The sequence below is a fragment of the Acipenser ruthenus genome, chromosome 35 (genome assembly GCF_902713425.1).
Source record: "Acipenser ruthenus chromosome 35, fAciRut3.2 maternal haplotype, whole genome shotgun sequence".
Classification (NCBI taxonomy): Eukaryota; Metazoa; Chordata; class Actinopteri; order Acipenseriformes; family Acipenseridae; genus Acipenser; species Acipenser ruthenus.
This window is the reverse complement of record NC_081223.1, coordinates 4,588,889-4,610,051: the sequence shown is the minus strand read 5'-3', so window position 1 is coordinate 4,610,051 and position 21,163 is coordinate 4,588,889. Positions and strand designations below refer to the sequence as shown.

Sequence of the window (21,163 nt, the reverse complement as noted above, 5' to 3'; positions counted from 1 at the left end):
GCAGTACACCCCAGCATGTGTGCAACGTGCAGACCCTGCAAGAGGACAGTTCTGGATAACCGGGTACCACACTGCAGCGCAGTACACTTCAGCATGTGTGCAACGTGCAGACCCTGCAAGAGGACAGTTCTGGATATCCGGGTACCACACTGCAGCGCAGTACTCCCCAGCATGTGTGCAACGTGCAGACCCTGCAAGAGGGCAGTTCTGGATATCCGGGTACCACACTGCAGCGCAGTACACCCCAGCATGTGTGCAACGTGCAGACCCTGCAAGAGGACAGTTCTGGATATCCAGGTACCACACTGCAGCGCAGTACACCCCAGCATGTGTGCAACGTGCAGACCCTGCAAGAGGACAGTTCTGGATATCCGGGTACCACACTGCAGCGCAGTACTCCCCAGCATGTGTGCAACATGCAGACCCTGCAAGAGGACAGTTCTGGATATCCAGGTACCACACTGCAGCGCAGTACTCCCCAGCATGTGTGCAACGTGCAGACCCTGCAAGAGGACAGTTCTGGATATCCGGGTACCACACTGCAGCGCAGTACTCCCCAGCATGAGTGCAACGTGCAGACCCTGCAAGAGGACAGTTCTGGATATCCGGGTACCACACTGCAGCGCAGTACACCCCAGCATGTGTGCAACGTGCAGACCCTGCAAGAGGACAGTTCTGGATATCCGGGTACCAGACTGCAGCACATCACATCCCCAGCATGTGTGCAACATGCAGACCCTGCAAGAGGACAGTTCTGGATATCCGGGTACCACACTGCAGCTCAGTACTCCCGAGCATGTGTGCAACGTGCAGACCCTGCAAGAGGACAGTTCTGGATATCCGGGTACCACACTGCAGCGCAGTACTCCCCAGCATGTGTGCAACGTGCAGACCCTGCAAGAGGACAGTTCTGGATATCCGGGTACCACACTGCAGCGCAGTACTCCCCAGCATGTGTGCAACGTGCAGACCCTGCAAGAGGACAGTTCTGGATATCCGGGTACCACACTGCAGCGCAGTACTCCCCAGCATGTGAGCAACGTGCAGACCCTGCAAGAGGACAGTTCTGGATATCCGGGTACCAGACTGCAGCGCAGTACTCCCCAGCATGTGTGCAACGTGCAGACCCTGCAAGAGGACAGTTCTGGATATCCGGGTACCACACTGCAGCGCAGTACACCACAGCATGTGTGCAACGTGCAGACCCTGCAAGAGGACAGTTCTGGATATCCGGGTACCAGACTGCAGCGCAGTACACCCCAGCATGTGTGCAACGTGCAGACCCTGCAAGAGGACAGTTCTGGATATCCGGGTACTACACTGCAGCGCAGTACTCCCCAGCATGTGTGCAACATGCAGACCCTGCAAGAGGACAGTTCTGGATATCCGGGTACCACACTGCAGCGCAGTACACCCCAGCATGTGTGCAACGTGCAGACCCTGCAAGAGGACAGTTCTGGATATCCGGGTACCAGACTGCAGCGCAGTACACCCCAGCATGTGTGCAACGTGCAGACCCTGCAAGAGGGCAGTTCTGGATATCCGGGTACCACACTGCAGAGCAGTACTCCCCAGCATGTGTGCAACGTGCAGACCCTGCAAGAGGACAGTTCTGGATATCCGGGTACCACACTGCAGCACAGTACACCCCAGCATGTGTGCAACGGGCAGACCCTGCAAGAGGACAGTTCTGGATATCCGGGTACCACACTGCAGCGCAGTACTCCCCAGCATGTGTGCAACGTGCAGACCCTGCAAGAGGACAGTTCTGGATATCCGGGTACCACACTGCAGCTCAGTACTCCCGAGCATGTGTGCAACGTGCAGACCCTGCAAGAGGGCAGTTCTGGATATCCGGGTACCACACTGCAGAGCAGTACTCCCCAGCATGTGTGCAACGTGCAGACCCTGCAAGAGGACAGTTCTGGATATCCGGGTACCACACTGCAGCACAGTACACCCCAGCATGTGTGCAACGGGCAGACCCTGCAAGAGGACAGTTCTGGATATCCGGGTACCACACTGCAGCGCAGTACTCCCAGCATGTGTGCAACGTGCAGACCCTGCAAGAGGACAGTTCTGGATATCCGGGTACCACACTGCAGCGCAGTACCCCCCAGCATGTGTGCAACGTGCAGACCCTGCAAGAGGACAGTTCTGGATATCCGGGTACCACACTGCAGCGCAGTACTCCCCAGCATGTGTGCAACATGCAGACCCTGCAAGAGGACAGTTCTGGATATCCGGGTACCACACTGCAGCGCAGTACTCCCCAGCATGTGTGCAACGTGCAGACCCTGCAAGAGGACAGTTCTGGATATCCGGGTACCACACTGCAGCGCAGTACACCTCAGCATGTGTGCAACGTGCAGACCCTGCAAGAGGACAGTTCTGGATATCCGGGTACCACACTGCAGCGCAGTACACTTCAGCATGTGTGCAACGTGCAGACGCTGCAAGAGGACAGTTCTGGATATCCGGGTACCACACTGCAGCGCAGTACACCTCAGCATGTGTGCAACGTGCAGACCCTGCAAGAGGACAGTTCTGGATATCCACTTTGGGACAAATAGCCTGGCTCAGGGACAATCCCCTTAAGACATCCTATGCGGGAGTTAATCGTGGCAGTTAGGAGAGCTTCTCCCCACAAACTTTTTATTGCTGTAAGTTCAAGTTTGCCTGCACCCAGTGATTATGCATCAACGTCTAGAGTTGTGAAAGAAGCCAACCGGATTTCTTCACCACTCCCTGTTGACATGGTGAATGTACTGTTCCTCAGAAGCAATCATTTTGTTGGGAGAATTGGTGTTTGAATACTCAGTTAAAGATAATGAATTAATACATGTGTGTAATGGGTTAACTGAGTTACAAACTTCTTCCAAATGAGTTCAAGATCACAGAGAGAATAACTGAATGATAAAACACGCAACACCACGATATCTTTTATCAATTTTATCAAAAGCTAGTAATTAAACATACGGTACAGAAATTGAAAAGCAGGTTAATTATCAAAACAGCATCAATCAGTACAGCAGTCTCTATAATCAACAACTGTCACGTGATAGCTCAGCTTCAGTGTAAGTATCAATTACATATAAAAGCAAAGCTTCATAAACTATCCTATAAATTGTAATAATAATAAAAAAATAACAACTTAGTCAATAACTAATATAATTAAATGGCAGTATAACTGAATGAGTAAATATGTGGGTATAAGTTCAGTAAATTTGAATTAATCGGATATTACCAAATAGTAATTCATTCTTTATCAATCTGATGTTAAAATGTTCTTTAATTAGAACCACGGCACAAAATACTTAACACCCCAAATCTATCATGCATTCAACAGCTCTAGATATAATTCTCTTTCAGTTTAGTTATTAAATTATAATCCTCAGATAGCAAAATAGACATTTTGTTCTAAAGCACTCCTAGCCGCACCGCTCTTACAGAACACAAATTTGAACTTTACTGCAAACAGACATTTATAACGTTTTCCAAATATGATTTCTGCAATTTTCTATTCTTTGGTTTAACTGGGAATACTCAATTTCTTTTGTGGAGTGGATGCAACAGCAGAGTGTGGTTGAGGTTCTTTCTTCAGTCTTTGTCCCCATGTGTAGATTCTTGCTGTACAATTGATTGTTCTGGTAGGCCGACCCAGTCAATTGCTGTAGAGTTATCATTTTCCTGGTCAGATAACCCAGTCAATTGCTGTAGAGTTATCATTTTCCTGGTCAGATAACCCAGTCAATTGCTGTAGAGTTATCATTTTCCTGGTCAGATAACCCAGTCAATTGCTGTAGAGTTATCATTTTCCTGGTCAGATAACCCAGTCAATTGCTGTAGAGTTATCATTTTCCTGGTCAGATAACCTAGTCAATTGCTGTAGAGTTATCATTTTCCTGGTCAGATAACCCAGTCAATTGCTGTAGAGTTATCATTTTCCTGGTCAGATAACCTAGTCAATTGCTGTAGAGTTATCATTTTCCTGGTCAGATAACCCAGTCAATTGCTGTAGAGTCATCATTTTCCTGGTCAGATAACCTAGTCAATTGCTGTAGAGTTATTGTTTTCCTGGTCAGATAACCCAGTCAATTGCTGTAGAGTTATCATTTTCCTGGTCAGATAACCCAGTCCTTTAATTTATTTATAAACGTTCTTTTTTCTTCAATAATAATCCAATCGTTGAGGGTTCTCTTCAATTATTTTTTTTGTTATCGGGTGCTTTGCTGGATGTTGTTAGAGCTGCTGGTTAAAGGTGTTGACATGAGCTCCCTTTTTCTCTGACTGACTAACTTGACTTGACAAAGAACTGCTCTTCTCTGACCTTGAAGATAGCTACACATACAAAAACACTTTGAGTTTCTGCTCTCAGAATTTGGGCCCTCAGATTGATGTCTTTGTTGTCATGGGAACGGGGCTAGCAGAGTGCTCGGGTAATTGGAAAGATGCTGCCCTGCTTATTTATGACCTTCAGTTCAGATCCAGAGCTGATAGTTCAACTACTCCATGTTTAACCCTTTAATCACTCCTGTGGGCCGACAATTTGTTTCTGAGGAACAAGCAACCTGCTATATATATATATATATATATATATATAGCCTCGCGCCTCCTCGTCACTATGAACAGCTGACTGTTGTGTTCCGTGTCGTTGCTGTGTAACCATTTCAACAGTTTAAAACAAGCTGTCTTTCAGCAGCAAAAAAGTCTTCAAATCTCACTTCTATCTCCATTATCTGTGAGTATTTAATTAGCATAACCCTTTTCCTCGCGCTAGGTGATGTTGTTGTTTATATAGTTGTTATTTTGTGTTAGTTAGCTTGTTTTTATTATCATAATTTGTTTATTTTGCAGACGCCTTTATCCAAGGCGACTTACAGAGACTAGGGGGTGTGAACTATGCATCAGCTGCAGAGTCACTTACAATTACGTCTCACCCGAAAGACGGAGCACAAGGAGGTTAAGTGACTTGCTCAGGGTAACACAATGATTCATTGGCTTAGGTTTGATTTGAACCGGGGACCTCCTGGTTACAAGCCCTTTTCTTTAACCACTGGACCACACAGCCTCCCACTGCTTGTCGTTAGCTAATGTTCCGTTCTTGTCAGCTAACTAGCGGGATCAGTTTTCTACCCCTGTTAAATTCTTAGCTTATGTCACATCCCGTATATTAAGTGCAGTTCTGTGTAACGTTGTTAGGTTAATGTTAGTCTAGCAGGGGTCTGTTATTTATCTTTCTTATTTGTGTTTTCTTCTCTGTTGTAGTTTCACTCCCACCACACGGCAAATCAATGGGCTGAAAGTCCAAACGTCTTGTGTGGTGAAGAAGGAGGAGGGAGTTTAGCTGCCTGTCAACCTTGAGCAAGGACGACACTCCTGGGGTGACAGAACAGCGCTCCTAATGAGAGTGATGTCATCGCTTTACACCTAGTGCGGGTACGGGGGTCATCATGGGATAAGAACCTTGTTTAATACACAGATCTTCATGATGCTGATTATATATTTATAGAAATATACGCTGATATAGAGAGTCATGAAAAAATTAAACTGTTTTTTTTTTATATATGTTAACACTAGTATTGCTAGTCATTTTAAAATGCCTAAAAGTTCCAGAAAAAAAGATGTCGCAGGAATTTAAAAAAAATTAAAGTAACATTATCTTGGATAATCTTTCAGAGGAATGTTCTGATGAAACTGGAGTCTGTGACGGAGAAACAGTCTGAGATTTTAACCCTTCTAAGAGCAAGGCAGATTTCTAATGGAGCTGTTGATTGTGGGATAATGAAATCGTCCATGCAGCGCTGTAAGGGAGTTAGAGGAATTGTTTGTACGCTCAGAAGAGGAGCACAGATACACTTAGAACATGGGGAGAAAACAGCAGGTTTTATAAATAACAAGTAGGAATAGAATGATCCTGGTGGACTCCCTTTCTATTGCTTCCCATGTCACATATTGTGGTGGATCCAGCCAAGGCACTGACTGGAAGTGCAGGATGAGCCCTGTAGCCTGGAGATGGCAGCTTCCAATCCAGTCTGTGCCATCACTAGCTATGGCTGGGAGTTCCCAGGGTTGGGTGAGGAGGGTTTCAATCAGATCGGTAATCCTTGTCTCTTCTGTGGTGGCTGGCGAGCCAGCTGTGTTGTAACCGGAACTGTGTCTCCTCCGAGGCGACAGGTGTGGTTCACTTCACTGTGGAGATGCAGAGTGACAGGAAGCCTGTCGGAGGACGTTTCGGAGGAGGCGAGCGCTCGTCTTTGCCTCTCTGTCACACAGGGGCTTCAGAATAATTAGCCATTCTAAATTGGGGAGAAAACAGATCAAATAATTGGCAATTCCAAAAAAAAAAAAAAAATGTTTTGTGTTCATCTTTTCAGATCATCTAGTTCAGCAATATTGTAATTTTAAGGCTCATCCAGTTAGATTATGTTTAATTTACTTCATGAAAATTTATATCGAGGGAAGTCTTTTTTTCATTCAATTGTTAGCATTTATTTATTTTGTTTATTTAGCAGACACCTTTATCCAAGGCGACTTACAGAGACTAGGGTGTGTGACCTATGCACCAGCTGCAGAGTCACTTACAACTACGTCTCACCCGAAAGACGGAGCACAAGGAGGTGAAATGACTTGCTCAGGGTCACACAATGAGTCAGTGGCTGAGGTGGGATTTGAACCGGGGACCTCATGGTTACAAGTCCTTTTCTTTAACCACTGGACCTCACAGCCTCCTAACATAATTAACATTAATATTCATTAACATAAATGAAAAAGCTGCTGCAAAGGAGCATTGTACAGTTTAATTTGAATGATCTTGAAGCAAGCTTTTGGGGTGATATTTTTGTCCGTTTAGACTCTTATTTTCAGGGTTATTAATCTCTGTCTCCAGCTCTTTTGTTTTGTAGAAGCAGTTTATGGGAAGGACAGGCCTGTGAAGGCCAGCGACGTGGAAGACCTCATCACTGAGACGCTGAGATTCGCGCCTCACACAGGAGGAAAGTTTTTCGAGATTTACGATTATACTGTAAATCACTTTCACGAATCAGCCCCCAAATGTAGTCACCCATCATGTTCTCGTTATACTGTCCTTGGTAGCGGCGTTCAAAGTCCAGTATATCCTGGTGGAAGCACTCGCCTTGCTCCTCCGAGTACGCTCCCATGTTCTCCTTGAATTTATCAAGATGAGCATCAAGGATATGGACTTTGAGGGACATCCTACAGCCCATTGTGCCGTAGTTCTTCACCAGAGTCTCAACCAGCTCCACATAGTTTTCGGCCTTGTGATTGCCCAGGAAGCCCCGAACCACTGCGACAAAGCTGTTCCAAGCCGCTTTCTCCTTACTAGTGAGCTTCTTGGGGAATTCATTGCACTCCAGGATCTTCTTTATCTGTGGTCCGACGAAGACACCGGCTTTGACCTTTGCCTCAGACAGCTTAGGGAAGAAGTCTTGAAGGTATTTGAAGGCTGCCGACTCCTTATCTAGAGCTCTGACAAATTGTTTCATAAGGCCCAATTTGATGTGCAGTGGTGGCATCAGCACCTTCCGAGGGTCCACCAGTGGCTCCCACTTGACATTGTTCCTCCCCACAGAGAACTCGGTCCGCTGTGGCCAGTCCCGCCTGTAGTAGTGCGTCTTGGTGTCCCTGCTGTCCCAAAGGCAAAGATAGCAGGGAAACTTGGTAAAACCACCTTGGAGACCCATCAGGAATGCCACCATTTTGAAGTCTCCTATGACCTTGATGCCATCTCAAAAAAATGCAGATATGTATCCACTTAGGCAGCTGGAACTAAACTGAACTGGTGGGCTTAAGGCCCCTGTATTTATACTACTATTTATATTACTGGAAAGTTCTAGAAAGTTCTAGAAGTTACTCCAAGTTTACTCAGCACTGAATCTATCTGGAATGTTCTGGAAAATAGGTCAATTTCAAAATATCACTGTCCTGGTCACAAAAGCAAAGTTTGTGGGGAATAATAGCCATTTTCTATACTGGGGCATAAGCAATTAGGAAATAACACTTACTACCCAGGAACCAAAATAAATAAATAAATTGTTAGACGGTGTTATCATTGAATTTCTGCAAGTGTGTCACGTGATACTAGTTTCGTGTTGTTTGTATACTCTTGTATACAACAGCATTTATTTACTTTAACAACATAGAACAGCATAAACATTCTGCATGGACAGATGTGATCGCACAGTTTCGTTTTTCTAAAGCTGGTAAAGGATTTACTCGTGACTTAGGGCAGTACATGTGCTTATTAGAGTGACTGTATTTTGTTTATGACTGTAAGTCGCCCTGGATAAGGGCGTCTGCTAAGAAATAAATAATAATAATAATAATAATAATAATAATAATACTTACAGCGTATCGACTCCAACAACACCGGTGTAAAAGAAACCCATGAGTGTGTGTGTGTGTGTAAACATGTGTTTGCCTCTGCAGAAATGCAGATGTACAACTGCAATACGCAGGGAAATGCATAACCATTATCTAAGAAAACAATGTGAAACAACTTATTTGGAATCAGGTTAACAACGCGAATGTAGATGCATTTATTGAAATGTTCTTTAATCAGCAACACTGTGCAGGGAATGCGAGTCAGCAGTTTGGTGGTTAACACGCGCTCACAGACACGGCTCAGTGGTGGGCGGGTCTAATGTTTCCGCGCTCTTCTTTGCTGGCTTCTTTTTCAATCAGGTCCGGTCTGCGTGTATGTAATACAACCTCAGCCCTTGTTTCAAGTATTGTGTTATTTTTATAATACGGATCTACAGCATGTCTGGAAGAGGCAAAGGTGGTAAAGGACTCGGCAAAGGAGGCGCCAAGCGGCATCGCAAAGTGCTCCGTGATAACATCCAGGGCATCACCAAGCCCGCTATCCGCCGCCTGGCTCGCCGCGGAGGAGTGAAGCGAATTTCCGGGCTGATCTATGAAGAGACCCGCGGGGTATTGAAGGTTTTCCTGGAGAATGTGATCCGGGATGCCGTCACCTACACTGAGCACGCCAAGAGAAAGACCGTCACCGCTATGGATGTGGTGTACGCTCTGAAGCGCCAGGGTCGCACTCTGTACGGATTCGGAGGTTAAGGATATTCATCGGCTGCATTTGAACACAAAGGCTCTTTTCAGAGCCACCCACAATATCAAGCACGAGTTTAAATCCGTTTACTAATCATTCACTTTCTACAACCTCTTTGGGTAGATGCTCTTTGGGTTAGGGTGTTAGTTATATATTTATGTATGTTGTTTATATATGTATCTGCGTAAACTCTGAATTCCAATGACGTGTGTATGTATAATATGCGTTTTGGGAGTTATTTTGTTTAAAGAAAGTCTGCATTAATAAAGTACGGATAATGTATTAACGAGCTAATTTAATTAAGGTAGTATGTTGATGTAAACTAGGGAAAGAGGTATTGTTCTAAACTTGAACAGTCTTAAGCAAAAACACCGCTGCTTCACTTTAATATTAACAAACTGCTGATACCGCAGAACTAGCGGTGTGTTCACTGGAAACCCCTTCCAGCTCTCCTAACAGGAGGCTGCCTGTCACCGGGGGAATGCGCTGCTCAGATGCGCGGGATTATACAGCGGGTGTCGAGGTCGAGTGGGTAAGACGATGGACTGGGAATCCATTGGGGTCTCACCGCGCAGGTTCCAATCCTGCAGACAACGTGTAAATATTCATTTTGTATTATTCCGTGCCATTGTATAATCTCAATGAAACCATAGATAGGATGTCTATGAATGTTTTCATGTGGGCAAAAATCTGAGCCTGTGTTACTGAACCTCATCCCGAGGATACTCGAGTTAAAACAGGCACGGTGATCTAAAAATCTACAGCGATATTTCGTACTTTGGGAGGGAATGTTTTAATCAAACTGTTTTATAATGTAAATAAATTATTGGAACATATCATTTAAATTGGTATCATTGCAGATATAACTACCTTTACACAATGTAAACAAACTGGACAGTCAACAATATCGACTTTCTAGTTAACTGAAGTGCCCAGAACTCTAAACTGTAAACTAAAACCTAGGAATTATAACAACTCGAACACGACTGTAGGGCTGTGTGGTTTTAAACACTTCTAAACGGTTACATTTTGTTACAGCTGTCTTCCAATTTAAAAATGCGCGCCAAGAGGAAACAAGACAAACCGCAGCAGAACAGCGCCAAACCAGAAACAGCGGGCAGGGAATGATACAACCAATCCGAGGCATGCAATAAGATTCTGCACGCCCTCCTCCACTATGACGTCTTTTAACATTCTAACTAGTATTGCACCGTTCTGTCCAATCACGAATGAGCCGGTGTGTATAATAGCAGGAGAGCGACCGCGCATTTATTGTTGTGATATTCTGATCTACAGTGAAGATGTCTGGTAGAGGAAAGACTGGCGGTAAAGCCCGTGCTAAAGCAAAGACTCGCTCCTCCAGGGCAGGACTGCAGTTCCCAGTCGGTCGTGTTCACAGGCTACTGCGGAAGGGAAACTATGCCCAGCGTGTGGGCGCTGGAGCTCCGGTCTATCTGGCCGCTGTGCTCGAGTACCTGACTGCTGAAATCCTGGAGCTGGCCGGGAACGCCGCCCGGGACAACAAGAAAACCAGAATCATCCCGCGTCACCTGCAGCTCGCTGTCCGCAACGACGAGGAGCTCAACAAGCTGATGGGAGGAGTCACCATCGCTCAGGGCGGAGTGCTGCCCAACATCCAGGCCGTGCTGCTGCCCAAGAAAACCGAGAAGCCAGCCAAGAAATAAATCACTCGGACGCCGCTTTTACATCTTATAAACCCCCAAAGGCTCTTTTAAGAGCCACCCACTTTTCTATAAAAGCGCATCGAATCGGTTTATTTTTATTGTCTGAAAAATACCGACTGGTGAGAATTGAAGCAATAAATAGTTAGTTTGTATTTGTGTGTGGCAGTGCGGCGCTGCCATGTCTGTTTGGAGCGATATCAAACCCACGCCTCGCCTCAGCGCGTGTAGCTCACGTTCCCACATTAATGCCACGTTCTTTACAAAGAGACAATCTGATACAATATCAATTGACTGCTTTACTTTGTTTTCGATCGAGCTACCTTGAAACATGCTTCCAGTTGGAAATCCACCCCCTCCCGCGTTTGTGTTTTATTGCGGGGATATGTATTTTCCGTGTTTTGTTTTTTGTTTGTTTGTTCTCAGTCTGATTATAGTTTTTGAATTGGTCTATTTTCTTTAGTGTTAAGGGTACATGCTTGGTTTATGTATTTTCTCTCGCCATAAATAAGTATTGCTTGCCTATTGTTGAGCGTTTCTCCGTTACAATTTTGAACCCAGACTGCTTAATGTGAATGGAATGCATTTCTTATACTGGGGATAAGCAATGTTGTCCTGAGTGACTATACTGTATTTATTTAAAAAAAAGGCGCCAACAGCTCCGAAACAATAACTGCTTAACAGAATGCGCGCGCGCAGAATTCAAATGTTCCAATCAATCATTGAGAATCTGGAATATAGCCAATGAGGAACAGAGACCCGCCCTTCAGATCTCATAGCCTATCAGAGTAGCTCAGTTCCTATATAGTCTCTGGTATCGGCTGCTTGTGCCATTTACAGTTTTTTTTTAATACTGTGTAGTAGAGTTTGAAAATGGCAAGAACTAAGCAGACTGCGCGTAAGTCCACCGGTGGAAAGGCGCCCAGGAAACAGCTTGCTACCAAGGCTGCTCGAAAGAGCGCCCCCGCTACCGGCGGCGTGAAGAAACCTCACCGTTACAGACCTGGCACTGTGGCTCTGAGGGAAATCCGCCGCTATCAGAAATCCACCGAGTTGTTGATCCGCAAACTGCCCTTCCAGCGGCTCGTCTGAGAAATCGCTCAGGATTTCAAGACCGACCTGCGCTTCCAGAGCTCCGCTGTGATGGCGCTGCAGGAGGCTAGCGAGGCTTACCTGGTCGGGCTCTTTGAGGACACCAACCTGTGTGCCATTCACGCCAAGAGAGTCACCATCATGCCCAAAGACATCCAGCTGGCCCGCCGAATCCGAGGAGAACGCGCTTAAACTGCAAAACCCTTAAAATACAGCGAAACTCAAAGGCTCTTCTAAGAGCCACCCACTTCTCTGAAAGTGTTATATTCCAATTTTAAATAAACAGCTGTAGTTTACACGGTAAGCGTTATATGTGTAAGTTTCGCAATTGGAACATGTTAACATTATATTATGAGCGCTTTTCCTTCCCAACGTTGTGTTTCTTTTAAACCATCAAATCTATAGATGGAAAGAGAGGCTACATTTTAGGCCAAAATAAAAATCTGATATCAGATATAAAAAAATGCCTCGTTTATTATCGGCGGAATTTCGGGAGGTGAACCGGCTCGGACTCGCTCAGCTTGTTCGGTGTGTAACAGGAACAGCTTCGAGTCTTTTCTCAGATTCAGTTTGTTCTGTTTCTGTTCTAGCATCTTGGCTGACAGCGATGTGGGGATGATGGGGCTTGTGCTTGGTGATGTTTTTTCAGTCGACAAGTTCAAACCAGTATTTATATCATATGTAAAATAGCAACATTAATAAAATTGAGTCAAATACATAAAAACAATCTCGCTGTACAGTACAGACCATCGTAAATCGAGTCTGTTTATTGCAGATACAGCTGTCATTGATCTAATGTATAATGTGTACAATGTGATAGATTTTAATTGTAAGTCGCCCTGGTTAAGGGCGTCTGCTAAGAAATAATAATAAAAATAAAAGTATTGAACAATGTGACGTTTCCAAATCTAACACGAAATACTGTACAACTGCATTATGGCTTTTGATAGACTTTTACGACATCATTTCGTAGTTTATTTGATTACATGTCAAATAAAAGATCTAAATGAGGTTATTAATTATTTTAAAGGTGTTTCAATCATAGAATTCGAGATAATGCAACACCTTTGTCCACAGCTGTACCTGCGGGGCGGCTCCATGTTTCACCGTCTTGGACTGCTCGCCGAGGAGAGCGGGCTGTTCCACCGAGAAAGCGGAACACGTTCCACGGCAGCACATTCCACACATCGCCCTGTGTTTACAAGGACAATCTGCTCTTTTAGAAAGATGTTTTGGCTCTGAAAAGAGCCTTTGGCTTCACTGTCGCATGGTCGCTTTAACTGATCACTTCTTTTTAGGAGGCGCCTTCTTCGCTGCGGGTTTAGCTGCCTTGGTCACCTTTTTAGGTTTAGGCGCTGCCTTCGCTTTCTTCGGGCTCTTCTTCACGACCTTTTTAGGCTTGGCAGCCGCTTTCTTCGGGCTCATGGGCGCCTTCTTTACAGCTTTCGGTTTCTTCGCTTTCGTAGGAGTCTTCTTGGGTGTCGCTGCTTTCTTTGCCGAAACCTTTTTCATTGTTTTCTTGACAACCGCTTTCTTTGCCGCTGGTTTCTTTGGAGCTGCCTTCTTCTTGGCCGCCTTCTCCTTGGCTTCAGCTGCTTTTTTGTTGAGCTTGAAGGAGCCCGAGGCGCCGGTGCCCTTGGTCTGTAGCAGGGTCTCCTTGGTCACCAGGCTCTTGAGGGCTCTATTGACGAGGGAGTTGTTCTTCTCCACATCGTAGCCGCCGGCCTGCAGGATCTTCTTGAGCGCCGCCACAGACAGCCCGCTGCGCTCCTTGGAGGCAGACACAGCCTTGACGATGAGCTCCGACACGCTGGGACCCGATTTCTTGGGCTTTGCCGCGGTCTTTTTCTTGAGAGCTTTAGCCGGAGCAGGAGCGGCTGGTGCTGGAGCAGTTTCTGCCATTTCTAATATTTCAACACGGAGAAAACTCACACGTAATGCTGAACTGTTCTATGTGTCACAGAATGTGAGCAGGAAGGCGGAGAGCGGAACTTATCCACACGATGAGAACCGTGTAGACTCAACTGACCCGCAGGCAACAGATTCATTATGAAAACGTCCTGTCTTGTGTTTTCACGCTGCACAAAATATACAATTTGACAGTGAAATTGGAACAAATGTACACAAACAACCGGGGGTATCAAAACAGAAGGGTTGTGTTTACAATATAACGTATTCTTTAACCAGGACCTTTACTGCATTTTTAATTGAGGTGACCAAAACTGCACTATCCTCCAGCGAAACCAAACTGCTCGCTCTGTACTTCGCTAGATTTTTTTGAATATAAGATGACAATTGTATTATTTAAAGTAACTGTATGATTGGTTTCACAAACGAGAAAGCTAGGCAAACACAACTTAAGTTTGAAGCGTGAAGTTTGTAAAACTGGACATTTAATCACCTTTATGTGCGGTGCGGTTAATACACTGCATCACGTTCTGCCGGATCATCCCCTTGTAATCGATTGGGAGAATTACTTTGTTGAATTGTATTTCTCTTCACCCCTGACCCACACTTGTTGCAACAATGTAATTACCCTGGCATCAGCACAGCATTCTCTGAGTAGATTAAATATTTCATTAGTAGTGTATTTCATAGGCAATGCCACCTCTGCCTCCTGGTGAGGAAAACAGGTTATTTTTCCACTGTGTGTTTGCCTGCAGAAATACATAACCATTATGTTGGAAAACAATGTGTAAAAACTTATTTGGAATCAGGTTAAAGGACATTTCCATAAATTCATTCACATTCGCGTTGTTAATGAATCAGCAACACTTGAATACATGTAATGCGAGTCAGCAGTTTGGTGGTTAACACGCGCTCACAGACACGGCTCAGTGGTGGGCGGGTCTAATGTTTCCGCGCTCTTCTTTGCTGGCTTCTTTTTCAATCAGGTCCGGTCTGCGTGTATGTAATACAATCTCAGCCCTTGTTTCAAGTATTGTATTATTTTCATAATACGGATCTACAGCATGTCTGGAAGAGGCAAAGGTGGTAAAGGACTCGGGAAAGGAGGCGCCAAGCGGCATCGCAAAGTGCTCCGTGATAACATCCAGGGCATCACCAAGCCCGCTATCCGCCGCCTGGCTCGCCGCGGAGGAGTGAAGCGAATTTCCGGGCTGATCTATGAAGAGACCCGCGGGGTATTGAAGGTTTTCCTGGAGAATGTGATCCGGGATGCCGTCACCTACACTGAGCACGCCAAGAGAAAGACCGTCACCGCTATGGATGTGGTGTACGCTCTGAAGCGCCAGGGTCGCACTCTGTACGGATTCGGGGGTTAAAGAGCTGGACACAAGGACACGAACACAAAGGCTCTTTTAAGAGCCGCCCACCTTTTCATTTAAAGAGTTTTCAATTCTGAAACAAGCTAAATTTAATACACCACTAAAATCTTCAAAAGAATAAAATCACATTTTTCAAAATGTTTTATACTGTTATCTCCCCAGTGTTTTCTTTGTTGTTTTAAAATGGCTATTTAGACCTATTTCACGCTGTGTAACGAGAGTATTTTAGGCTTAAACTTAAGTGTTGGATTTTTAACTCTTTACACAGATCCAGAAAAAAATAAAATTAAAATAAGCATTTCAGTTAATAAATCAATAAAATCAATTAATTGAATGGAATTGTATTTTAAAAAGTGAACATTTTCGGTAATAATGAGAAAATACGAGCTCGGTTTTATCCGATTCCGTGCAGAATTAAAGTCAGATAAGAAATAAAACACTTAAAAAAAAAAAAAAAAAAAAGTCTTATCTAATTTTATTTTCAGTACATTTTGTAATCAGTATAATAAATTAAAAGCAGCAGATCCTGATTCAGCTTTGAGCTCCACGATGTCGTCTTTTCTGAATTTGAGTTGAAGTTTCGCCATTCAAGCTGCTGTGAAACAATCGGTACTCTGGGATGAGGAAGAAATCAAAGAGCATCAGCATTGATCGTGTGTTTCTACATTTAACGTGTTTAATGAGCACAAAAGGTGACGTGGGTTTGATTATTTATATTTCTATATTTAAGACGCATCGGGTGTGGATTTCAGTATTGCTGTATACCGAGTTCTTCATGTATTTAATAAATGAAAAACAAAAGACCTAAACTAACCGCTCAAGAAAAAAGGCGCCGAATTCAAACCTGAACTCGAGAGAGAAAAAAAAAAAGATCTCAGCTCGCGGCAAAGTTACCACCCCCTCTGTTGCGTTTCCAGTGAACAACCAATCACATCGAAGTACTCCGTCACTCGGGAGCGTTGCTAGGTTACCAGGTCAACATTCTCACTCTAAAGGGTTGTTTAGTAATAATTTGCATACAGACTCTATAAATACTGGGGCTCTGGGGGCTGGTTACTCATTCATCTTTCAAAAAGCATCAGAGAAGGAAAATGCCAGAACCGAAAGCTGCACCCGCGCCGAAGAAAGGCTCCAAGAAGGCTGTTGCCAAGACCCAGCCTAAGGGAGGGAAGAAGCGCAGAAAGACCAGGAAGGAGAGCTACGCGATCTACGTGTACAAAGTGCTGAAGCAGGTCCACCCCGACACCGGCATCTCTTCCAAGGCGATGGGCATCATGAACTCGTTCGTCAACGACATTTTCGAGCGCATCGCCGGCGAGTCGTGCCGCCTGGCTCACTACAACAAGCGCTCCACCATCACTTCCCGGGAGATCCAGACAGCCGTGCGCCTCCTGCTGCCCGGAGAGCTGGCCAAGCACGCCGTGTCTGAGGGCACCAAGGCCGTCACCAAGTACACCAGCTCCAAGTAAACCGAGACCGCCCCCGCTCCGTCTTTACAACACAAAGGCTCTTCTGAGAGCCACCCAAATACCGCAAAAAGAGTACAATTCTCATTTCAGTTCTCTGCACATTTTAAAATGGAAATGTTTAAGGTAAGGAGACTTGCATATTTATTTGGGAATACATTTAGTTTTAGTTTCATAAACTTAAATGTTTATCGGGTTTTATGAATTTCGATTTTCTTGTAAAAATCGATTCGAATCTGTTTAACTTCGGCGGGAAAAATTAAATATGGATTGTTTCGACAAAACTGCGAATATTACAAGAAACATTACATTTGAGTTATAATAAGCGTTCTAAATTATCGAACAATCTGCTTTTGTTGGTATCTCATTTATTTCATGTATATCGCTGCCTCCACTGGCATGCATTCTGTTGTACTTTGCAATTCAAAGGTTTGGTTGTGCATTGTTTTAAATCGAGAGTAGAACCGAGGCCAGTTTGAATTTCAGTGTTTACATTCATATATCATGTTTGTTTTTTATTAACCCAGTGAAATACACCGCCCAACTATCAGTGTATTCATAAACCTTGATTTAAAAAAAAATAAAAAAAATAACTGCTTGATAATGTTAGTTGTCCAGTTTGTTTACATGCTCTCCATTTGCAAGCAGCAGCGCTTGCTGGAGCATCTTGAGAAACGCAGCCGTCTGTTTAAGTGAGATAGAGAGATCTCAATGACACGACACGTGATCTTCGTTCTGTTTGCACCAAGATCACCTCGAACAACGAAATGGACCTGGATCAATATGGAGATCGAGAGATTCGCCTGTAACAGAACTCCCATAGGCTATACTGCAGAACGTGTCTATTGCCATTGTGCTTTTTCTTTCTCCACTAGATGGCACTCTTCTCTCATTTGTAACGTCTTTATCTTTGGTTCATTAATAAAGAAACGGATGCCACTCTTCCTTGTAAGTGGGGATAAGCACAGGTTATTTTCAAATGTAATGTCTTTATTTAAGCTCATCTAGTCCTGCGTAGTGCAAATCACATTACTATATTTTTATATCAGTCAAGGCCTATTTAAAATGTTCTTAAATTGTTTTAACATTAGCAATGATCAATTTGAAATTTGCTTATTGATTTAACCAACTTAACAATTGTAGGCTTGATAGTTTCTTTTTTCTGCGTTTCTACCAGTATGAGATACGCACTCAAAATGTGTCCCCTTCCTTCAACAACACCCGACTGAAGATTGAAGTGGTCATCACTAGCAGCGAGCAGGTGCCCAAAAACAACACTCATTGTCACCTCGGTGCTGAGAAGAAAACTCCCACTCCTCCTGGTGGATACCGAGACCAATCCCTTCAAAACATGTTTCACTCTAGAAATGATCCTTGCAAATATAGTCTTAACTTTTATTGGCAGACCGTCGCCCCCAACTGGCAAGCTCTACTTCATATGATACAATGACTGGGCAACAACGAGGTTTTCCATTAAAAATACAAACTAACTTGAGACAGCCAAGTCGTTAAAGCATACCTTAAGTTTGTCATGTGATACAAAAGCAAGTTTTGGCATTTTTGCATTGTCTGCCTCGCCAAACAAGCTCGAGCCACAACACACAGCGCTGCTGCATCGGGACAGAGGTGGATTTTATAGCGACTGAATCAATGATCTGAGACTACTTTTTGAAGAAATTGAAATCATACCTCTAGTTGAAATATTTGCTATTTAGTTAATTAATTTATTTTTTGAATTTGTAAATGGCAGACTACATTGCCAATAAAAAATCTATAATCTGAATTGCTCATATCAAGCTGCGATGTAGCCTATGAGAATCGCTGACACAATACGAGGGGAATTAGCTCAAATGGTAGAGCGCTCGCTTAGCAGGCGAGAAGTAGCGAGATCGATACCTGCATTCTCCAGATAATTTTAAAGTATCTGCGTATTTAGTCCCAACGCATTATGGAGATAAATACAAAGTGCGCCCGCCCTACATGTGTATTTAAAAGCAGTCTCCTAATCTGTAATATTCCCCCGACTGAAAATTGCAGTGCGCCCTCCATCGTATGCCTTCCGAGAAGCACAAAGGGAGATTTTTTTATATATTTTTTTAGCAATGGAAGAGTTTGTGTTATTTGGGAATAAATATAAATGGCTTGAAGTTTGCTTGCATTGGTTTGAATACATGTAATTGTGATTACACCCAGAGACGATGTTTTTTTTTTTCATTTTCTTAATCCCATTAGAACATGGCACTCTGATACGTTATTATTTCCTCCAATTACACTGAAGAAAAAAATGTGTTCTGTTTTTTACTTCAAAATAATACAAAACAAAAATATTCTTGCTGTTTGCCGAAACCTGGGATCGAACCAGAGATCTTCAGTCTAACGCTCTCCCAGCTGAGTTATTTCGGCTTGACAAGTCTCCTTTTTCGAGATAACATTATTTTTTAGAACAGTTGTAATATAAAGTAGATTAAACAATCCGCTAGTAACATATAATGATTTCCATTACACGAGAGTAGATGTTAAAACTTCATGCTGATTTGAACTCGGCTCTCGCCAAGATAAGCACCAACTAAGACGTAGCTTTACAGTAAACTAATGTGATCCATATGTGTCTCCATCCATTTACGTTTCCTTCCATATGATGATGTAGATATCCTTCTGTCTGGTGTTAATGGCTGAAGTGTAATGCTGGCTCCAGGGATCAGCTTATTTTGCCTCCCTGGCGCATCAGCACACACAACGGCTGCGATGCTGGCTCCGGGGATCAACCAAAGTGCGGCCTCCCCAGCGTATCAGCATGACAACCGTCTGGATTGAGCTAAGTAGGGTACATCTCTGGGGTTTTCAAGTGGGCACCTTCCATCCTCAGTGTTTCGTCGACTAGCCCACGACACCTCAAGAGGGCTCGACGGTGATTCTGGCGTCCCAGCATCACCCCCCTCCGTCCCCCACTCAACTCAGCCCAGCTTACTTACCTGTCCCCAGCCAGAATCTTTCCGTCTCAACCACAGCCAGTTGCTGCTCCTTTCTGCTGCTTCAGATAAGTTCTTCACTGTGCGACGCAACTCTTGGCCACTGAATCCGACGTCTCTGAGAAACCGGGTTGTAGAGTGTGCCACAAATCCTCGACAACCCACTTCCACTGGGTAAACCCGAACTCTCCATCCTCGCTGTTCCGCTTCAGTGGCTAGTTGAGCATACCGCAGTTTCTTCCTCTCATACGCCTCATCTACAGCATCCTCCCATGGCACTGTTAACTCTACCAGGTGAACAAGGCGTGCTGATCCAGACCACAAGACAATATCTGGTCGAAGGTTAGTGGTGGCAATCTCAGGTGGAAAAATAAGCCGCTGACCAACATCTGCCAGCATTTTCCAGTCTCTAGCAGCTTCCAGTTGTCCTGGGCGAGAATTGGTTTTAACACCTTTTCTTGGTGGTTGCTCTCCTGGGCGGAGGAATGTTGTCTTTTGTGTGTAATGTTTTGATGGAACAGGTGACAACTTATAATCTCAAAGCGCTATAATTTATGTAAGATCTTATGAAAGACAAGTATCCTTGCGCATTATATCATCCTTGATTGCGAAATGTAATATTAATTAATTGCCTACAGTCAATATTTTAGAACAACTACTTTGCTAACAGAACCATGGAAACGTTGCAAATCAGAGATGATCCGTTTTCTTTTCTCCCAAATACGGTATGCAAAGTATGCAACTTTTCTGCCCACTTTGATCACAGGCAGTTTTATCCCCCAGTTTCGGCTGAAAATTCCAATATTCTGTCTCTCTAAAGCATCTTAAATCGTGGAAAGCGCTCTTTGTTTAAAATTACACTGAAGACTTCTTTTGTTTGACCAGGCTTACAATTAGATATGTTCTTGTTTTTAAGTAGATTTTGTGAAGCGCATATCGGGCGCTATAGAAAATATATATGATTAATTGATTGATTGATTGATTGATTGATTGATTGATTGATTGAATCTTATCCTGCGTTCGATCTGGCAGGTTTAATTCTTCAAAAGACAACGCCGAAGGGTCTGATAAATGACATTGTAATTATCTGAGATGATGCATGTAGCCTATGTTGTACGAGGTAGGAACATAAAGGAATAAGTACCCCTGTCAGCTGCCATATATTAGTTTTAAAAAAAAGAATGTTTCAACACCGTCTTTGTAGTTTATATTTATCTATTAACCCCACTATTATACCGTAATTTGGTAATAAAAGAAATAGACATACCTGTGTTTAATCATCTTTACGTGTTGCGAGCCAACAGCTGAGTCGGCTACGGGATCGTAAAGTACATGTGCACGTTTTTTTTATAGAATCCTTTTTGTTCACTTTTTTATTTGAGTTGCAGTATACACAATCACATTGTAGGATTTATTTGATTTATTTGATTTATATTTTCGCGATGGATTGCTTTGTTATTGAGAATGTAATATTTGTTTGTTTATTTTTTCACATTGCTGTTGTAGCTGTGATGCTGAAGGTGCAGTGACGTTGTCAACCTGCAACTAATAACTTCAATGTGTTGTAGTTTAGCGTAGGGCC

At 43.8% G+C, this 21,163-nt stretch overlaps 3 protein-coding genes and 1 non-coding gene across 4 annotated transcripts; 2 read left to right on the top strand and 2 right to left on the bottom strand.

Annotated features, from left to right (window-relative positions):
• Positions 1-10,374: 10,374 nt before the first annotated feature.
• LOC131705328 (histone H2A-like) lies at positions 10,375-10,829 on the top strand. Its single transcript, XM_059007759.1, has one exon. It carries the CDS (start codon positions 10,387-10,389, stop codon positions 10,768-10,770), a length of 384 nt encoding a protein of 127 aa, XP_058863742.1. The 5' UTR covers positions 10,375-10,386; the 3' UTR covers positions 10,771-10,829.
• Positions 10,830-13,143: 2,314 nt separating this feature from the next.
• On the bottom strand, positions 13,144-13,761 carry LOC117395164 (histone H1-like). Its single transcript, XM_059007395.1, has one exon. The coding sequence runs from the start codon at positions 13,759-13,761 to the stop codon at positions 13,144-13,146; it is 618 nt and encodes a 205-aa protein (XP_058863378.1).
• A 2,435-nt stretch (positions 13,762-16,196) lies between these two features.
• Positions 16,197-16,664, top strand: LOC131705329 (histone H2B 3-like). Its single transcript, XM_059007760.1, has one exon. It carries the CDS (start codon positions 16,238-16,240, stop codon positions 16,613-16,615), a length of 378 nt encoding a protein of 125 aa, XP_058863743.1. The 5' UTR covers positions 16,197-16,237; the 3' UTR covers positions 16,616-16,664.
• A 1,134-nt stretch (positions 16,665-17,798) lies between these two features.
• On the bottom strand, positions 17,799-18,002 carry LOC131705552 (small nucleolar RNA U3). The gene has a single exon (XR_009310505.1). It is a non-coding gene; the product is annotated as a small nucleolar RNA U3 (small nucleolar RNA).
• Positions 18,003-21,163: the final 3,161 nt, after the last annotated feature.

Coding starts and splice junctions, on each gene's coding strand:
- LOC131705328 (XM_059007759.1), top strand. CDS start 10,387: ATGTCTGGTAGAGGAAAGACTGGCGGTAAAGCCCGTGCTAAAGCAAAG.
- LOC117395164 (XM_059007395.1), bottom strand. CDS start 13,761: ATGGCAGAAACTGCTCCAGCACCAGCCGCTCCTGCTCCGGCTAAAGCT.
- LOC131705329 (XM_059007760.1), top strand. CDS start 16,238: ATGCCAGAACCGAAAGCTGCACCCGCGCCGAAGAAAGGCTCCAAGAAG.